The sequence below is a fragment of the Phascolarctos cinereus genome, unplaced genomic scaffold (assembly GCF_003287225.1).
Source record: "Phascolarctos cinereus isolate Bilbo 61053 unplaced genomic scaffold, phaCin_HiC Scaffold_5;HRSCAF=322, whole genome shotgun sequence".
NCBI classification, from domain to species: Eukaryota; Metazoa; Chordata; class Mammalia; order Diprotodontia; family Phascolarctidae; genus Phascolarctos; species Phascolarctos cinereus.
In genome coordinates, this window is record NW_027555958.1 from 153,773,720 (window position 1) to 153,795,506 (window position 21,787).

Below are 21,787 nucleotides of genomic sequence, written 5' to 3' on the forward strand. Positions count from 1 at the left end.
CACTATAGATCATATATTATATGTAATAAATAGAGATTCTCTAAGTTACTCAATCAGAAACAAAAACACAAGGAAATAGGAATGATTCAGACAAAAATGAAATTTATTTAAAGGAGTGAATTTTAGTTGTCCTTTGTTTTGAGTGAATTTTTCTGCTCTGAAAAATCAGCTTTTTCCTGTACAACTAAGCATTTATGAAAAAGCATGGTGGGTAGCTGCAGGAACAGCTGTCCAATTTACACTCACAAATGCAGGTGTTGTTCATACACAAAACAGAGGTCAGCTGAAAAACCTGGCTCTTAATTAGCTACCTTCTCTAGCAGAATTTTTCTTAGTGAAATTCTGTGTATGATTTAGGTTCAAATTAGAGACCTTTTTTTTTAAATCCTACCAAGCTATCAGGAAGGATCCATCTTCGTGAATGATAATTTACAACATGTTTAATTTCACATGTTTTATCTACATTATACCTAAGACAAAATCTTGTTCTACATGCAAGGGTTTTTTTTTTCCTTTATCTTTTTCAGTGTATAACTTTGATATCTATTAGTGGAGTAAAATGCTTCTTTTCTAACTGTGGGTGAGAATTTTGCCCCTCCCCATCTTGTTTTAAAATTGAGAAAATCTGCAATCATAGTTGGGGCTTCTTTTCAACTTTTGAAACTGATGCAAGATTTAAGTGCTCTCCCTGCTATTGTTTCAATAGAGGGAAGCCCCAGAGCTTATTACAGCACTTCTTAGAAATGACAGAACAAGGAACAGTGTCTAATACAATCCATTAGGAAACCCAAGCCTTAAATCAAATGACCACAGAGCTCTCTCAGTTAACAGAAATGCAGCAGCTGTACATATTTACTGTAACACAATGCTATATTGTTGCAGAAATAACGCTATTTGAAAAAATGAATCCAGCATATGACATGTGACCAGCTTGCTCCTCAGTGTGCAAAATGAGAAGGTATAGAGTGGTATTACTTTTGAAATACATACATAAGCATCAGGATCATAGAGAAGACAGGTATTATGTGCTGCTAAACTTGGAGAGTCTATTTGGAGGTCACTGGGTTAGGAGAAAACCAAGGCAGCTCCTGGCTTTTGCTATGATTTTGAAGACGTACACTAATTGCTATTTGCCGGATATGATAGATACACCAGCACCTGCCTATCCCTAGTAGTTTTTGTCCTAATTCCACAGCATTTCTACAAATATGCTAAACTGTACTTCCTATGTTTGCTCATCACAGTTCACCATAAATCAGCAGGATATGAAAGATGAATTAAAATGTATGCCAAATCTTAATCTAAATTTTATCATTGCTAGTGGCAATGCCTTGTGACTTTCTGTCAAGTAATATGTATTGCTTTTCTTCCAAAGAACTCAAAAGGCTAAGGTAAAAGGTGCTATTGGTGGAGACTTCCATATGAATTTCTAGCATCTTTCTAATCCCATTTTACCTGCCTATCCTCATCCATGCAATTTGTCTCAAACAGCACACCAAGATTCAGAATACTGCCCAGGGCCCTTCAGAGTTACAGAAAGAAAAAAAAAGTTCTGTGGTGATTTCTTTGAATGGGATAAATAGTATTTTGCTGTGGGGAATTGGGCCACATAGAGAAAAAGAGGTGGGGTGATTCCTGCTATTTTCACCATTAACATTCTTGACAATGACAAACAAGAACCATGATTTCTCCAAAGTATTCATTTTAATCTACATCACCTCCAACGTACCCTGTATATCTTTTATATGCCCATAGTTGTTAGCATCTTGTCTCCCCATTAGATTGTGAGTTCCCTGTGGGCCCAAACTATTTTTTGCTTTTCTTTGTATCCCCAGCACTTAGCACAGTGCCTGGCACATAATAAGTACTTAATAAATACTTGTTATCTTATTAACTACATACAGGAAATCACTTTTCCCCATATTACAATTGAATGTCAAGGAACATTTATCTTCTTGCATCCCTTTCCCCCTCACTGACCTCTGCCAAAGATGACAGAAGTTTAATCTGTTTAGTTTTGAAAGGAGTTTTCAATGGATTTCCTTATTGGCCTTACTATTCCAATGAGGACGAGCCTTATTCTCAAAGATACCTACTAAAATTCTACTCCATGGACATACACAGCCCAATTCTTTAGGCATTATGTTTTGGGGCATAATGATGTGACCCAAATTGGCAAAAGAGGGTGATATTTTGCTGCAGTGGAGTTCCTTAAAAGGGAGTGATTCCATAATTAGAAATTCAGGATTGCAAATAGGAGATTTCTTTAATTTTTTAAAGGACAGAATTTGATCCTGAATTATGGAAATGACAATGCTTAGCAAAATGTGGAAGATTTTATAAGTTAAGAAGGCTTTATAGATCAATAGAAAATAGTCAAGAGCTCGCAATATCTTTCAGTAATTAGTGGCAAAATGCCACAGTTCTTCAAAGACTCAGAAATTAGGTTGTGTGTGTGTGTGTGTGTGTGTGTGTGTGTGTGTGTGTTAATGGAAATACCATGCTTTCAATTTCACATAAAAATTAGTTTAAAATATTCTAACAATGCATTTTTTCTGTCATAGGACACCTTTTTTCCTCTAATTTATGGTTACTTTGCTATTGGAATCTGAATGCATATATCATGCAAATGTTTCATGGTATAACAATATTAATAATGTTTAACAATGATTAGAATGGCTCTTACTATGATGGAAGCATGGGGCATGTCCATCAAACCTCAGGTATGAAATCAGCGAGTCAGAATTTGGAAAGAAGAAGTAAACTGTTTCCATCTGGGGATGCATTAAATAGACAAAGGCATTATTGCACAGGTTAGGAACCTAGTGCCTTATTCTGCATGACAACTCTTCACGGACTATCCTTTTATGTACAGGATATCTTGCCTGTACCCTCTAAAGTCAAAACAGTATTCTGGTTTAGTTTATCGTACCTACTTATTGCGTCCTCATTAAGTTCATCCACCCTCACATGACTCAAACAACAAGGCAGAAAGTAACAGGTTAGTAAAGATTGCTTACCCAATAAAGTTAAAAATGAGAGAAAGGGAAAACAAGAGGAAAAGCAAGAGCAGGAAGGGGAAGGAGAGGAAAGGAGAGGAGAAGAGAGGAGAAGAGAGAGAGAGAGAGAGAGAGAGAGAGAGAGAAGAGAGAGAGAGAGAGAGAGAGAGAGAGAGAGAGAGAGCGCAAGAGAGAGAGCAAGAGAGAGACAGCAGAAACAGCAAGAGAGCACAGACCCCCCAAAAAAGTACACAATATTTTCAGAAACTAACAGACACTAGCACATTAACTAGTTCATGATTTAGCCCTGGCCTGTTTCAATGCTATGGTTCTCTCTATGGTTTTCTTACCTTGTTCCTCTTGAAGTATGCTCTTCGGCAAGCTGCAAAGCACTTCTCACTGCAGAAGCTTTTCACCTCACTTCCCATACTCAGGGAATATCGCTTGATTCCCACTTTCTGGCACCAGGCACACATTATTTGTACATTTGACACATCATCTTCTATAACAAAAGTATAAGAAAAATGTTGACATCAGAAGCAAACAACCCATCAGACTTACACACACACACACACACACACACACACACACACACACACACACCACACACACACACACAAAACCTGAACCTAACAAAAGTGAATGGGGGCATATGCTACTTTAGTTTCCCTAGCCTCACAACTTTCTAATAGTGTAGAATGGCTCCTGGCTGGATAGGCTTAGGAGATTTTCCTACTGCTAGGTTGCTGGAAAAGATGGTTTGCATACAAAACAGAGCATGACAAAAAGACTGTGGAAGGTCCTAGGGGAGGGGAGTGGGTAGCCTGGTTTAAGATACCTCCCTATGCTCCTCAAAACTAGCCTCAAAATTAATGAAGCTTGCAAAGTAACCCCATTTCTAATAGGGGATTGCTTAGATCTGAGATATTCTGCCGCATCTTTTCCTCACCAAATGCAAAAGGCATCATCTCCACAGCATAGCCTTTGAATAACATTAACTTCGTGTGCATCTTTGAGCTGTTAGAAACCAAGGGAATGTTCTCTTTCCAAGTGGATATTCATTCCCAAATGTGCAATATATTCCCAATTACTATGGAAGAGTTTTGACAGATCTCTGCAACAGAAGGGAAGATCTGAGTGGTCACATCCTGGATATGTAAGCACTCCCTAATAATTAAGATGCTTATGCACACTTGGCATTCTGAATAAGCTATGAAAAGTAGAACCTTTTGGCATTGTTTTCTCTATATGCAAATTAGATTTAATATCACCTATTAATTTGATCACTTTTCCTCCCATCAGTCGAGGGGTGATGATCATATAGTCCATAAGGACTGGGTTCATGTGGTCTTATGGAATCCTTTTCTAACTTCATTTTCTGGCTGTCTTTTTCATGTACATGTTTTGTCTATGAAAATTAAGTCAAAAAGAAAATTCACATGTTGAGGCCAGGTAAAGCTTTTCTGCCTTTACTAAGTAAAGTACTTCCATATCACAGAAGGTTCTGCTCCATTTTGAGTTTCTTGTCTCTCTCCCAACTGACGGTAGACAACATGGCACGCTCTTGCCTTCTTGTATAGAATCATTTTTAAGCGCTAAATCAGTCCTTCCTATGGACTTGAACTGCAATCACAGGATCCCCAGCTATCTCTGGCATTCTCTGTTATCTGATTTCTGAGCAAAAACCCCCAAAGACTAACTGCTAAAGCAGTCCTTGGTTCATGAATTGTTGACACATTCATGGTTCAGAGAGTCTGTCATACAACCATCTCATCTCCTTCTGAGAGATTTGTTTTGAGGCATTGCTGTCAGCAGCCTGCAAAATTAGAAGCAAACTAATTTGTAGTGCAGTGATATGGCTTTTTTTCCTTGAGTATCATAACTCAGAATTACATGCTACATTTTATTCACCTTAATGGAATAAATATTGTCAGTTTAATGGGTTTTTATTCCACAAATTATATGGTGCAATTTATAGTTACGAATCAAATGCACACAGACAAAAAGCTGACCTTTCCTTTTTAATCAGACTTCTTTTATAACTTATACCTTTTTTTAATTGGAATCAAACATAACCTCAAATTTAATGCTCCAAGCTTATTGCATTTTATAATTTACTTGTTCAAAGTTTTATATATATGCATATATATCTTAATACATATCACATTTACATATTAGACACAATATCCACGGCATACAAAATTCCCCAAATACTCTGATTTATCTTAGAGTAGGTTGAGGAATGTTTTTTTTTTAAATTTAGTCTTAGTAATTATATTTTTAAATAGGCAGTCTTCATTCCCAAAAGAACATGACTAACTAACATCATCCATTGTTTTATTTTTTTAATTTCCCCCATTAACTAAATACATTTCAAATCTCGCATTCCTGAAAAAAGAAGATGGCACAGCAGAATGTTTCACAAATGATCCAGTGGCAATAATCTCACTGCTGATGAAACCTGAAAGGAAAAATCGAACTGGGGAAATCAGTTGGCATCATAGTTCAGTGAGGAAAGCACACTTTGAGAATATCTCCACTAATTAGGTTCCATTCCTTGCTTCCCTCTTTAAGGAGTCTGAATTCTGAAGCCAAGCACAGCATTCTGAATCACTGTTATTTATTTAGCAGTACAAAATTGAACTGGGAAGAAGAAGTATAGTGGGCAAAATTGCAGCAAGGCCAAGTACTGAGGCTTACACAAACTGGAACATACAAAGGACTACTGGATCCAAAATTTTAGTTTGGTTTCCCTCCCCCATACCCCTCATCGCATGCATCATCATCAAATATGAGAATTGTTCATTCAAACTGTCATTCTATTTAAGGAGATGCCTTCTGACAATAAGCCTAGTGATTGAACAAGGAAGGTGTCATAAAAAAAGACTGTTTTGCAAACGAGTCCCATTGCAGGCCAACAATATGATAAAATGCAGCCAAAGAAATCATGCGATTTCTTTTTCTTTATTCAGCAGTTGGAAGACTCTAAGAATGGTGGTTAGCATTTGTCTTGATAAATAAGTTGGCATTCCTATAAGTTTCTCATTGAATTCAATTGCAGAAAGGCACCACCTTGGAAAACAGCCATCAGCTTTTTTTTCTTTTCAGTCATAAAATTGTTATCAATTACTATCGATCCCCCAAAAAAATTCCATAAAAGGTTTATTCCAAAAATTCAAGTAAACATTTTTCAGATGTCTCATTTATTCTAGTCTTCTGCAAAGCTCAGTAAATTAACACTACAGTTAGTAAACAAAGAAAGTAGCTGTGATTTATTTCCAGATTAATTTTAGCAATCAATACTAGGCATGAAATTCTCCTGCAGTCTCTGAGCTGTTCCTCCTTGTCTTAAATATGCTACATCTCACTCCTCCACCACCCCACACACAAAAATATACAAATCAGAACTAACATAAAGGTTTCCAAGAGGCCTGCATAAGACAATTAGCTCAAACATGGAATGAATGTGGATACTCAGGTGAGCAGATTCTTTGATTAGCTTAACTTTTCTAACTTTAAGTTCAGTAGACAGTTATCATTTTTGTTCCTTTAAAAAAAATTCCAGCAAAGGGAAACTGATAATCCCTTAACTATGTCTGTACTTAAAGGTTATGCCATTATAGGTGGGAAGGAATGTTCTCAAAGACTATTTCAGGAACTGAACTTAAGATCTACCACTCCTTATGGTCTTTAGCCAGTATATTTTTTATAATGAAAAATGCAACAAATGTAGAATGTTTACAACATTAAGTCATGTTCCCAAAGGGAACAGTTTGTGTAGCAAGAAAAAATTATCACATTATAATAACTAAATATGCATCAGTCTAAAGGATGCTTCAAGTAATCATCCAAAATGTGTACCACCTCTCTAGGTCTTAATTAGGCAGAATGTTTAAGGTTGTTTTTCTTTTCTTTTTTTTTAAGCCTCATGGTTAAAGTTCTAAAGAAATTTTTCCTACTTTATATCTCCAAAAGGAGAAATTTAGATAAATTATGACCAACATTTTATTCCTGGTTCAGTTCCAGAGAAGAGACTTAGATGGGGTGTGATTGCCGTCTTCAAATATCAGTTTACATGGTTCTAGGTGGGGCAGAAATTGGACTAATCAATAAAAGTTAGACAAGTAGACTTCAACTAAGCATAAGAAATAATTTCCTAACAATTAGAGTTATCCAAATTTGGGATGGTAAGTGGTGAGCTCTCCATCACTGGAGGCTGGGTAGCCATTTGTCAGTAGAATGGCTTCCTTCCAGGAGGGAAAGACTCCTGCTTCCAGGACAACTTTAAAATCCCTTCTAGCACTAAAATCCTATGATGCTGCATGAATTTTCTTCATTTTGATAGAGGTCTGATAAAATTGTGTCAAGTGTGTCTGAAATCTTGAGGCTGCTTATGAAATCTCCTTATCTAGCTAGGTTTTCTAAAAAAGAACATGGACAATGAGGCACCTTTCTGGAATAACATATAAAAATGAAAACTCTGATCTACGTCACCAGATACTAAAAGAAAGTGGTTGATCATAGTAAAAAGCAGACAGTTAGCTTTCTACTATGGAAAGGAAAATGAAAATACTCTGTCTCTTTTTCCTCTTCCTTTTGGATTTCCATGAGAGTTTGTGTCTGTGGGGAAACTCAGAAAATATTTGCTACAGGCAGATGCTTATCTTCTCTAGTGACAAGTAGGATGAGCAAATTTGAATAACATTTTTGAAAACCAAATGATCTTTTAAAATAATTTACCAGGAGGCTTTGGTTGTAGTCTTGATCGTCCCCAGTGGAGTGAAACAAGGTTGTATTCAATCTAGCTTTCTTAGCCGTGCTTGGAGGCGCACACAGATGCAGCTTAGGATCTGTTCTTAAATTTTCCTTTGAATCCTTCTGGAAATTATTTAATTCAAAAGACTACAAGACCCCTGTAAGAAGCCCTTGTGATGGCCCTTCAGGAACTTCTGCATGATTGACAGTGGTCTAGAAATATACCACAGGAATACCTGACGTGGTTCCTGAACAATTTTTTACATTTAACATAATAATTCATAATGATGATGATGATGATGATAGTTAACATTAATAATTGCCTACTATTGCCAAGCACTGTGTGCTAAGCATTCTACAACTATTATCTCATTTGATCCTTGTAAAACAAGAGATAGATACTATTATCCCCATTTTTTACAATTAAGGAAACTGAGGCAGACAGCGGTTAAGTGACTTCCCCAGGGTCACATAGCTAGTAATTGTTTGAGGCTAGATTTGCACTCAGGACTTCCTGACTTCAGGCCCAGCTCTCTATCCACTGAACCAGCTATTCCAATGCTATGCCTTTGATTCCAGTAAGGCAAGAGAAAACTGAGATCACATATTAATCCATACCAAGGAAAACAAAGATGATAGCAAGGTAAGAACTTTTCTCATCTCTATGGAACTGAGAATTGTCACATATTCTGTGGCAGAATAGATAAATGCTCCTGGACCATTACAATAGCCTCCTAACGTGGTCTCCTGGCCTCATCTGTTGAACCTTCTGATCCTTTTTAACAGCTAAAATAAGCTTTCTTACATAGACATTTGGTCCTCTCACTCCTCTACTCAAAAAAACTTCAGCAGCCTCTTGTCACCTACCCAGTAAAGTTCAAATTCTTTATCCTGATGTTCAAGGCACTTCACAAACTTGGGCCACCTTTACCTTTCCAGTTTTTTTTTCATATTGCAACACTTCCTATATGCTATACTCCAGCCAAACTGAACAATTTTCTCTCCCACCAGTATACCCTGAACCCCACTTCTCCATGTTGCAACTAGTGGTCTCTTTTGTGCATACAATATCCTACCCTCTCTCTTCACCAGTTAAATTCCTACCCATGCCCAACTCAAATTCCACCTCTTCTATGAAGTTTTCCTGCATTCTTTCACCCTCACTTGCCACAAGTAACATTCTTCCCCCTGCAGTAGTTTGTTGAATGAATGAATGAATGCATAAATGAATGAATAAGCATTTATTAAGTCCTTACTTTTTGCCAGGCACTATGCTAAGCAATAGGAATACAAAATCAAAGAAACAGACCCTGCCAATACATATAAGGTAGTGGTGGCCAGGGAAGGGAGTTTTTGTCTGGTGAATCACAGGGATGATGACCTCATTCATAAGGCAGATAATTGACATAACTTTTTCCTTTAGAGACTCGTAAAACTTATCATGCATTACTTTATATTACATTTATCTGTTTGTGTTTTTTCTCATCTTAGACTGGAAGCTGGATGAAGGCCAAGACTCTGAGTTCCATAAATTTTATATCTCCCTCAGAACTTAGCAGCCTGACCTTAATAAATGTTACCTCAATTAAGGAATAAATGAATAAATGTGTGAGTGAATCAAGTAGAAATTCAAATTTAAAATGTCAACATGCCTTTGAAGAGAATGTTAAAGTGGGATGTTTAGTAAATATTTGTTGATTGGTTGATTGATTGGGGAAAAAACATGTTTGAGGCCTACAAAGCATGTCTTTAATGACTTTATGACTAAGAAAATTGGACCTGCTGAATGTACTACATCTGACTTGCATTAACATAATCTATCAGCCATATTTGACATGAAGTGACAAGTCAGAATCGCCATCCAAGGCCAATAATTCATTCAGTCATCTGCTTATAAAACATTTAAACACTTAAGTTCAAATAAGATGATGTATGTAAATGCTTTGCAACTTTAAGGTATGTATAGTTGTTAATGTCATTATTATTATGACTACTATTATTTATATGCTACTATCTGAGGTTCAGTAACATAGCTATGGGAAACAGAATAGTGGTCCTTGACACCAGCACAGTCACAAAGGCAGCTACAGCCTTTTTCCATTGTGTAGACGATGGATGACAGCAGAACATAGACATATAGCCTTTCACCTAAGTGGCTACCTGTAGGATTTCATCTCATGGATGTCAAAAAAATGTCTCTATCAATGTCTGAATGAAAAATAGGATTTAAAGCTGGAAGAGACCTTAGATATCTTTTGGTCCAACCTCTCTCATTTTACAGATGAGGAAACTGAGGCCCCTTAAAGAAAATGTACTTTTTTCCGAGATCACTTAGGGCATGGGTGAGATTTGAACCTGAATCCTCTGATCCAATTCTACAATTCAAAATTCCTTCCTTTAGCTGAAGGCTTCTTTGTTGTTGTTCAGTCATGTCCAACTCTTCGTGACTCCATTTGGGGCGTTCTTGGCAAAGATACTGGAGGGGTTTGCCATTTCCTTCCCCAGCTCATTTTACAGATGAGAAAACTGAGGCAAACAGGATTAAATGACTTGCCCAGGGTCATACAGCTAGGAAGTGTCTGAGGCCAGATTTGAACTCAGAAAGATGAGTCTTCCTGACTCCAGGTCCAATGCTCTATACACTACACCACCTGTTGCTGTTGTTGAGGGGCAACTGAGTGGCTTCTTATTCCTTGTTAAAATGAAAATGTGGGGGCAACTCGGTGGCGCAGTGGATAGAGCACTGGCCCTGGATTCAGGAGGACCTGAGTTCAAATCCAGCCTCAGACACATAACACTTACTAGCTATGTGACCCTGGGCAAGTCACTTAACCCCATTGCCTAACCCCCCCCCCAAAAAAGGGAAAAAAATAAAATGAAAATGCCATCCTCCCACCCCCCAAAGAATGAATGGTCATAAAGTGAACTTTTATGTCACCAAATGGGCTTAATAAATGTTGATTGATGATGATTTACATTTTAATAGAAATTAATTATCAGAGTCCCCCCCCCCAAGGGTCTTTTTAGAGCTAGGAGGGTGAGCAGAATGTCAAGAAACCAAATGCCTGGATGGCAAGAGGGTACAAAGAGTAAATTGTAAGAGCGTGAGCGGTTAAGCATCTTCCACCTCGCAATTCTACCTTTGGTAAATAGTTTTAGTGAGCTGAGGTCAAATGCAAGCTAAGTAGGAAGAAACCATGGCACAAGGACTACAGTGGCTAAAGTGCCAGTTAAATCAGACCAGAACAAATATTTGTTGAGCAACCATCCTGTACAAAGCAGTATGTTAGGTGCTCCACTGAGCACTGAGAAATGAGAACAGCACAGACAACAGAGCAATCACATAGACTGCCTTTTCTTTCAAAGAAAAATTGATGAGCAACCCCATGAGACAAAGAGGCAGGCTCTTCCAATCGGCAGCCAAGACCTTTAAAGTGGACAAAGCATTTCCTTCACAATTGTTCTGTGAAGTAGGCTGTGTAAGTAGTATTCCCATTTTACAGATGAAGAAACTGAGGATCAAAAAGATGACGTGAGTTGTCCAAGAGTAAGTGGCAAAGCCAGGATTCAAACCCAGTTGTTCTGATGCCAAGATCAGTGCTCTTTCCACTATACCACATTGCTTCTAAATTAACCATAGATTTGACCTCAGAGTGAGTCAGTTAAATTTATTTCCTTTCCACCGTCAAAGATAGAGAGCTCCAGCTCTCTGTGTCTGTTAATTTGTGCTACCTGTCATAAGAAGGATCAGACAACAGAATGTGAATGGATGAATCCAAATCCACCCCTACTATTGGAGAGATAATAACTCACAAGAAAGGAGAAATATATCATGATAATTCATAATCTCTTTTATTCATCCCCTTCTTTCCACTTACTTAGCTACAATTCTAATTCAGGACTTTAACACCTTCTCTCCCCCCAAAAATATATGTAATTACCTCCTAATTGGTCTCCCTGCCTCCACTATCTCACCTTTCCCACTCATCCTCCACATAACTACCAAAGTGATTTTCTTAAATTACAGGTCTGACCACATTATTTCCCTGTTCAAGAATCTTCAGTGGCTCCCTATTGCCTCGAGGATAATATATAAATTGTTCTCATTTAAAGCCTTCATACTCTGGCTACCATTCCAGAATAATTTCACATTACTCCATTTCATACCTTCTATATTACAAACTGGACTTTCTGCTACTCCTCATACCAACATTTTATTTCCCATCTCCTTGCCTTTGCACATAGTATCCCCCATGCCTGGAATGCTTGCCTTCCTCATCTCTGCCTATTATAATCCTTAACTCCCTTCAAGGCTTAGCTCAAGTGCTACCTTTCCTGATTCCCCCAGCTGTTTGTGTTTCTTCAATCCCCCAATGACTTTGTATTTATTTTGTATGTATTCCATTTCACTCATCTGTGTATATGTTGTTTTCTGTAGTATCATGTAGGCTCCTTGAGGTCAGGGACTGTTTCGATTTTGTCTTTATATTCTCTGTGTATAGTATGGCTTAATAAAATTTTTAGAATGTATTAAATTACTAATAATCATTGTGATAATAAGATGCCTTCTAAATTCAAGACTACATAGGTGACATTCTTATATCCTGCTCTCTACTTGCAATACTCATTTCATCCTCTGAATTTGATTGGTCTGCCAAGAGTAATGGTGACCTCAAAAGTCTGTGACTGCCCAAGTCCCACCCTTCTGTATCTCATAGTATAGAGCTGCTGAGATACAGAGTCTAGATTCCAGGAAAAATCAGGAATTGTCCTCTGATTACTCTACAGAATTTAAGGGAATCATGTGCTCTTAGAAGTCCATGGAGAGTGCTTCTTTGCAGAGGTAGGAGGCTATGGCTATAGAACATTGTATATGTTGTCAAACTCAATTTGCATATGTGCTGGTTATTTGGTTGAATTGCCTTTTTTTCCTTCTATTTCTTTTTTTCACATTTTGTTACAAGGGATGACTTACTGGATAAGGAAGAGGAACAGATATATTCAGGAAGTTAAGGTGATATAAAATCACCCTCAATAACAATTAAGTGGGAAAATGTTAGGGAAATGAAACCAATGTAAAAACACCTTTAATAACAATGGGACTTTTTTAATGAGTTAACTTTTTAAGAAAGTCCATCAAGTGGTAAAACCTATATGAACTGATGCAAAGTGAAGCAAGCAGAACCAGGACATCATTGTACACAATAACAGCAATATTGTACTGATAATCAACTGTGAAAGACTTAGCTATTCTGATCAATGCAATGATCCAAGACAGTTGACTCATAATGAAAAAATGCTATCCACCTCCAGAGAGAGAAATGATGAACTCCGAGTGCAAATTAAAGTGTAACTTTCTCACTTTATTTTTCTTATTTTTTAGATATGGATAATATGGACATTTGGTTTACATTATTTCACATGTATAATTGATAATCATATTACTTGCCTTCTCAGTATGTGGGGGAGGGGTAGAAGGGAGAGAATTTGAAATCAAATTTTAAAATAAATAAATGAATAATTGATTTTATTTTTTAAAAAAAGTCCATGAAGGGGAACCTAACAAACTACAGTTATTCTTTCCACATCATGACTTTCCCCATCATGGTTTTGATTTATTGTGGGTTGGCATAAGAAATTAAATGGGAATTTAGGGGAGAGTTTTATAGAAGCCACAGACAATATACAAAGGCCAATAGATGACAGAAAAAGTTTAGAAACTCAGAAATACATAAACTATATATGTATAGTAATAAGGAGGGCCAAAAATTTTTATGCAGATTTTCCAGATTGTACATCCCTCTAACCCCAGTGATGTGCAAGGGATAATGTAGTTCATTCCATTATAGAACTTAGAACAGGAGAGAATTGTAGCACTCTAGCCCAGGGGTTTTTACTCTGGGCGGTCTATAAACTTCTTTTTTATTTAAAATATATATTAATATTTATATCTCAATATAATTGGTTTCCTTTGCAATCTCTGCATTTTATTTTATTGTATTTTAAAACATTATTCGGAGAATGGACTTCATCAGACTGCCAATGAGGTCCATGACACAAAAAAGGTTAAGAAATCCTATCCTATTCATTTTAGAGGTGAAGAAACAGGACCAGATTTCAAGCATTCTAGAAAACCAGGCAGAGCAGCATATTTTAAGGATCCCCATATCAGAGAATTGGGCACACCAGTATATGAGGTAGACATAAAAGAACCACCTGCTGTCTGCTTTGATAATTTCCAAGGTGGCCCCAAGTATGATGAAACACTGATGAAAAGCACTTCCTTTCGCCCAGGATGGCTCTTTTCATTCCTCATACTCCCACCCTCATTTAACCTGCTTTGCAGATTGGTTCACACCCAGAGATATAGAAAAAGCTGCTTGAAACATGAGGATGAGCTAAATGCAGCCTTTGGTGATATAGTTTGAACAGAGCCAACTGGAAAGTTGTTAATACAAAATTGTACTTTACCACCACCACCATTACCGCACCTGCCCTGAATATACCTAAGAAGGTTAAAAAAAATATAGTAATAGGTCAAAAAGAGTCTCTCAAAATACACTAAACTTGGAGTCAGAGGACCTGGGCTAGAATCACAGATCTGCTACTGCCCGTATGACTCTTTGGTAAATCTTGGATATCTCTAGACCTCAATTTCCTAGAATTAGAAATCTAGTAAGTATCATACCTAGGATTCAAACCCAGGACTTTTAAGTACAGTACTCATTCATTCTTAACAGGATGGGCCATTTCTACGTCCCAAGAAAAACATCAATTACATTGAGTCATAAAAAATTATTCCTAATCACGTAAAGGACAAGATTATTTCCAATTATCTAAAAATCTACAAAGCCAGATAATAACTAAGATAAAATATGATTCCAGCCTAGAAGGCCAAGGAAAAACCCCAGGTCAGACATTAGTCATTGATCCCCATCAGAAATTGAAAGAAAATCCATTCCAGTTGATGGTCATTAGAATTTGGGGTTCATTACTTAGGATCTCAATCCAAATCCAAGAAAGTCCCTCAAGGAGTCATCAGAATCCATCTTTGTTCACCTATATCCCTTCTTTGTGGTCATTGTCTTTCTGTGGATAAAGGATGATAACTTCATGTCCACTACTAGTATGCACTGCCGTGGTATGCCCCAAATCAGGTACCTCCCCACCTTTTTGGTCAAAGAATGTCCTATAGGAACCAAGTGAGAACGAGAGCTAACTTATTCAACTCTGACCACTCAATTGTCACCCTCTTTGTGGGCCTGCTCCACAAGACAGTTCCAGGTCCTACCAGTCCTACCAAGGGAATGATGCTGGCTCTACTCTTTGTTCAGAAAGACCTTTCCCTGAGCTACATAATAGATAGAAGAAATGAAGGAAATGTAAAAACACCACCTCTGCCACCCTCCCACCAAAATCAATGATAAAGGAACAGAAGAGGATGTATTTGTATAGTTCTAGCTACAGCTATAAACTACAGCTACAAAGAAAATGAAACAAAGCAAGTGAAGACTGTCAATACTATCAGAGTATAAGCTCTACCAGGGCATGAACTATGTCTAATCTAAACTTTGCTTTTCCCCCAGGATAGTGCTTTACACAGAAAAGGTGTTTAATAAATGTTAATGAATGAATGAATGCTTATGAATGTAGATATGTATGTTTACATATGTAAAATTACATTTACAAATGTAAATATGTACTTTTACTCCAGCATAATTATCTACTAGGACTCAGAGGTGGGAGAACAGTTAACTCAAGTGTCAAATGCAATTCCATTTCAACTTTTTTCAGAAAATTTGACAACTAAGCACTTGGCACCAAGTCCAAATGAATTATCTCAAGGTTTAAACCCACCCTCATGCTGTCATCAGAAGGAAGTCCAAGGAGTTATGGTCTAACTTCTCTCTTTAAATTCTATAATTTTTGATAAGCAATCAATTGCCTTCAGCACCTGAATTGGCAAGAACCTCACAATATTTCAACTGAGGACCTTTCTCTAGTGCAGAGGTCCTTAACTTGGAGTCTGTGGATTTTTTTTTAAATGTTGATAATTATATTTCAGTATAATTGGTTTTCTTTGCAATCCTATGCATTTTACTATAATGTACTTACAAGCATTATTCTAAGAAGTCCATGTACTTCACCAGACTAACTGATGGGGTTTATGATTTTTCAAATTTTTTTTAAATTAAAGATTCTGCTCTAGTGAGTATGCAGCAAGAAGGTTGAAAACACACCCTAGTATAGCAAACCAAGGTCTTTGTCTAACACCTAATCTGAACAAACTATATTTGAGAAAAAGAGAAATGTGAAGGTAAATAGAAGAAAGGTAGGAAAAGGAAAACCAGAAGCATAAAGACAGGCAGAAAAAAGGAAATCTAGTTTCTTCCTCTCTACTCGCATACTCTATATGCCAGTACTCTACTTCTCCAAATTTCTAATAAAACTAGAGGTTAGGAAGAAGAGACAAGGACTGCATTAAGAGTTAATATTAGCTCCCAATTTATCTACTCCTACCTACTTTGGGCCAATGCTATATTAATTTATTAATGCAGCATTTAATTTCTGGAAAGTCTGGATTAATTTCAGAGATGGAAATTCTTACAAAAATAAGGAACACTCCTGTTCTTTCTATTTCCATAAATCCATTTTAATATCCATTCAATCAATATTTGTTAAATACCCACTATGTTCAATGTTTGTGTGTTACCACCTTAACCCTTTGGTAATCTTTCAGGGTATCCTGAAGATCCTATCTTATCTGTGTTCTGCCCAGAAAGTAGCTAATAATAAGTTCAGGCTCATTTTGGTGACTACACAGAATGGGGTGGTCAGATGATAATCAGATAGGATACCAGCTGCAAAAAATACACATATTCTTAGAAGCATCGGCTGGTAGGCCAGATAGCCAGAATTAAGAAATTTGAGTTTTAGTGTCTTTTCTGTTATTTATTACCTGTAATACTTTGGGCAAGTCACTTAAACTTCTTGTGCCTCAGTTTTTTGTTTGTAAAAATCAAAGAATTAGACTGTCAATAAAGTTGCTTTGAAATAGAAATCTAAATTTCTATGATTTTAAATATATATCCAAAATAAATGGGATTTGAAAATGTGGATAGGAGGCACCTTTTCCCTTTTCTTTATGCAATGCAGACAATCTGTAACTCTAAAACACCTGACCATACAAATGGCCTATAGCTGCAGACAGCAACCACTGTTCCTGCCCCCACTGCCTCTCTCTAATTCTGGAGGCCTTGATTTTGAGACTTGTTTTGGCTTGTTGTTTGTTTGGTTTTGGTTTTTGTTTTTTTTCTAATGGAGCTTTCAAAGCATTTCTGGGTTCATAAGTGGGAAAAAGGAAAAAAAGCTATGAAAAGCAGGAATAACTTACACTGCCTGAAATTTCATAAGCTGGAAATTCATTTGAGAATTTAAGCCTACTCTTTCAAAAAATGCAAATGAGCTTAGGAGTGTCAAAAGCTATGTCATTCACACTTTACTGTAAATTAGTGCAATCAGATTCTGTCCCTCCTAACATGTCTCTGAACTTCTGTTTCCTTTTTTGCAAAAAGGAGATATTTTTACCGGCTACCTCAGAGGATTGTGGTGAAGCTCAATGGAAGTGATGTAAGTAAAACAGTACAGAAATAACAGCGATTTTGTAGAGGAGTCACTTAGTCAATAAGCATTTATTAACTAAGTTGTTAAGATACTATACTAAGCTCTGGGGATACAAAGAAAGGTAAAAGATCATCCCTATAAGGTAAGCTTGGGTGAAATACTGCAGTCAGATTAGTTCTGCCGAGAGACCTAGAGTCTCGATGCTTAGAGAGAGGGAAAATGTGAGGGAGGAAAGGAGCACAAATACAGTCTTAAGACAAATTTCACCTCTATCAAAATTTTGCCTGGAGTTAATCCTATACCCAGAAAAGGAGTATAATTATTTTTTCTTTCCCTCCTCCTTCCTCTCTCAATGTGCAACCTCCTGCTCCCAAGACTAACAACTCATTCTAGGACTATTAGAACTATAGTTCAGCTACATTATGAAATGAGTGTCATAGAGCTTGCCTGGGAAACTAACCACCAGTTATAACATTATTTCCATGGAAAAGTGCACTTGAAATTCCAAACAACTGATTTACTTACAAGTGAATTTTTAGACTATAACCTTTTCATAGGTTGAGGGGATTGGACTATATTTGTTTTAAGTTCAGGGTCAAACATTGAGAAATAATAATACCAATAATTCATATAGAGCTTTAAGAATTGCAAAGCACTTTACGTACATTATTTATTTTGGTCCTCACAGCAACCCTGCAAAACTTCACAACTCCATGAAAAATTATAAAGAATGGACTTATCTATAGTGTATTCCTTTGCTTCTCCTTTCTTCTATTTTGTGCCTTAAAATACCTCCCAAATACCTTCTTGTTCACTATTCCAAACCTACTCTCAAGTTAGGTTCCCCTATTGAGGAAGGATGTAATAAAACTAGTTCATACCAAAGTATGAACAACCAATACAATTTATTATGTTATATTTCACTTGAATTGCAATAAAGGACAATACCTTTAACCCAAGGGAATGGCTCTAATGGTATAATTTCAGACATAGATAATAACTGGCTCACAGGATTATAGGATCATAAATAAGGCCATTTTGCTAGTTGATCATGTTACTGATGTCAAATTGCAGCCCTTTGTTTCTGTTTAAGATAATAAGAAAAAATAGAAATGCATTATGAGAAATGCTTACCCTAAAAGGAAAAGGAGATTGATGAAACTTTCCTGGCTACTGATGGTAGAGGTACTTTCAGGATCATTCTAAGAATTCCAATAAGAGGAATCATCCACCAAGATCAGGACATCCCTGAGCTGCACCTTTATTGAATGTATATTCTTGATAACTCCGACCTTCATCATTCACCTTAGTATTAGGCAGCTGGTTAGAAAAGCCTAAAAGTCCTCAAAGGTCACTGGTTCAAATATCTCATTTTACAGATGAGAAAAGTGAGGCCCTGGGAACTTAAGTCCAAAGGCATTTGTCCAAAGGGAACTGGCCCAAAGGCACAAAAGCAGAAGTTGCCTTCCTTTTGAATATAGGTCTACAGACTCCAACGTCATACTGTGCTATGAGACATTTATATAGCTTTAAAGTTTGCAAAGCATCTTATAAACATTACTATTTCATTTGAGCCTCCTAAGAATCCTGGGAAGTAAATGTTATTTTCCTGTTTTTAAGATGTGAAAACTGAGGCTCAGGGAGATTCAGTGAATTGTTCATGATCACACAGCTAATAGATGTGAGGCAATACTTAAACCCAATCAATAGCTGACTATGTATTGTTATCCCCCAGTGCCCTCATCTTGGGCCCTCTTCTGTTCTTTCATTCTATGCTTTCTACTTGATGTCACTAACTCTAATGTGTTAAATTATCATATCTGTGTTGATGATTTCCAAATCTATATATTCATCCCTATCTCTCTTCTGTACTCTTGTCCCACTTTACCAACTACCTGATCACCATCTCCATATGGTTGTCCCTTCTAGAGTGGTAGTTTGGCACAGTGGATAGAGCACTGGACTTAGACTCAGTAAAATTTAGGTTCATATCCTCTCTGTGATATTTATTATCTGTATGACTCTTGGCCAATAACTTAATCTCTCTGAACCTCGATTTCCTATATATATATATATATATATATATATATATATATATATATATATATATATATATATATATATATATTATATATATATATATATATATATATATATATATATATATATATATATATATATATATATATATAATATATATATTAATATATATATATATATATATATATATGTATATATAAAGAGGAGGTTGGGTAAGATGGCTTTCAAGATCTAAATCTACGCTGTCCACATCCAAAGAAAGAACTATGGAATTTGAACACAGATCGAAGCATACTATTTGCTATTTTTTCTCTTCTGTTGAGTTTTGTTTCCTCTTTCTAGTGGTTCCTCCTATTGGTTATAATTTTTATTTACAACATCACTAATCTGAAAATATGTTTAATAGGGATGTATACACACACACACATACACACACACACACTCATATATAGAGCCTATGTAAGATTGTGCACCATCTTGGGGAGGGTGGTGAGGAGGAAGGGGGAGAAAAATTTTAAACTCAAAAGCATATGGAAGTGATTGTTGATGAATCAAATTAAATTAATTTAAAAAAATATCTAAATCTATACTCCAAAGACCTCAAAATCAACAAATACAAAATAGAATTCATTATCTTTTCCCATAAAATCATCCTTCCTCATATCACAATTTCTGTTGAGAGTACCACCATCTTTCCAGTCATCTAGGTTGATAACCTTAGAGACATCTTGGATTCTTTTTTCTCCCTCACCTACCATATCCAGTCGGTTTCCAAGTCTTGTTGATTTTACATCCACACTTTTCACAGTCATCCCCTTGCCTCAGCTCACATATCTAACACTTTAGTTCAAGCCTTTATTCCCTCTTCATAGACTTTCTCCAAGCCTCTTGTCTGTCTCCCTCCTTCCAAGCTCTTCTCTGTCCTATCTTCTAAACAGCTACCAAAATGATATTTCTAAAACAAAGATTTGATCATGTCATATCCATATTAAAATATCTCCCTATTGACACAGGAAAAAATATAAACTCCTCTGGCTAGCATTTAAAACCTTATACAATATGGCCTCCACTTACCTTTCCAGTCATATTTCATATTACTCCTTTTCCCATGCCTTCTGTTCCAGTCAAACCACACATCTAGTTGTTCCCCACCATTAACAGTTCCATGCCTCTGCTTAGGTGGTCCATTGGGTATAGAATGCACTCTGACCTGACCATCACCTCTTAGCACCTCTAGCTTCCTTCAAAACACAGCTTAGATGCCAACTTCTACATAGGCTTTTCCTGATCCTTCACAGTTACCACCAATTGTTAGTACCATTTTCCTTTTGAAGTTATTTGTTTAACTAACTTTACACATCCTTTGTATTTACTTATCTGTGTGTATGTTGTATCTCCCTATAGAATGTAAGCTTCTTGAGGACAAGGCCATCTTGTTTTTTCCTTTGTATCCTTAGAGTTGTTGCAGTACTTTGCAGATAATAGGCACTTAATGTTCGCCAAATGAAATTGAAGGTTTTCCTTATTACATATATTGTATTACACATAAATGTATTCAGGATAGTACACTGCCTCACAGACAGATGTCAGAGCAGAGAGATTTGGTAGGGGAGGTAGAAAAAGGGAAGGAAGAGACCCCTCAAATCACATAATATCAACAACTGCCTACTCTGCCTCATAAGGCCACCCAACTTTTGTGTCATTTATTTGGGTGTCTTTGAGTTAAGAACTTTAGGTAAAGTGGAATTGTACTTGGGAAAAGGGGTCTGAGATTTGAGGCGTATTCCAAAAAGAGGAGACAGATGAGCTAACCAGAAAATTACTCACAAAACTCATAAAACCTTACTTAACTCATAAAACCACTTTTGTTCAAATAATACACAAGTTAAAATGGTTTTCTCCCCCTCAATTTTTCTCTGTTCCTAACCAATTACAAAAACACTGCTACTGCTATGGGTTGTGTTTTTTTTTTATAAACTTTCTTGAGCTGTGCCTCTCCTCATCCCTAGGGATACTCCAGCTAGTTTCAGAAAGCAAGTCAAGTTTTTACAGTTCCCCATCATAAAATTTTAATTTCATGTGCATGTCATGGTAAGAAGCACCTCTTTTTTTTCAGTTGGGAGAGGGGGAAGCGAGACCAACAGATCTTTACAGGCAGTACTTTTTCCACTAGTCGAGCAGGCTGTGGATAAACTAGCTATGAGAGGAAATGTTAATCTTCACCAAATTCCTAAGCTTGGTGGCTGAACTAATGCTTCATGCAGTATAGTACCTCTTAGCTAGTCAATTGCTTTCACATGTGTATTCTCACTTAATCCATGAGGTCCTACAAAACAAGGGAGTTGCACAAGATAATTTTTAAGGTCTCT

The 21,787-nt window shown here is 36.7% G+C and overlaps 1 protein-coding gene across 1 annotated transcript in view; it reads right to left on the reverse strand.

The window, feature by feature from the left end:
* SOBP (sine oculis binding protein homolog) overlaps positions 1 to 21,787 on the reverse strand; it is a 225,915-nt gene that overhangs the window by 164,321 nt on the left and 39,807 nt on the right. The window contains 1 exon segment of the mRNA XM_021008078.2: positions 3,350 to 3,501. Coding sequence (XP_020863737.1) covers positions 3,350 to 3,501 — 152 coding nt within the window.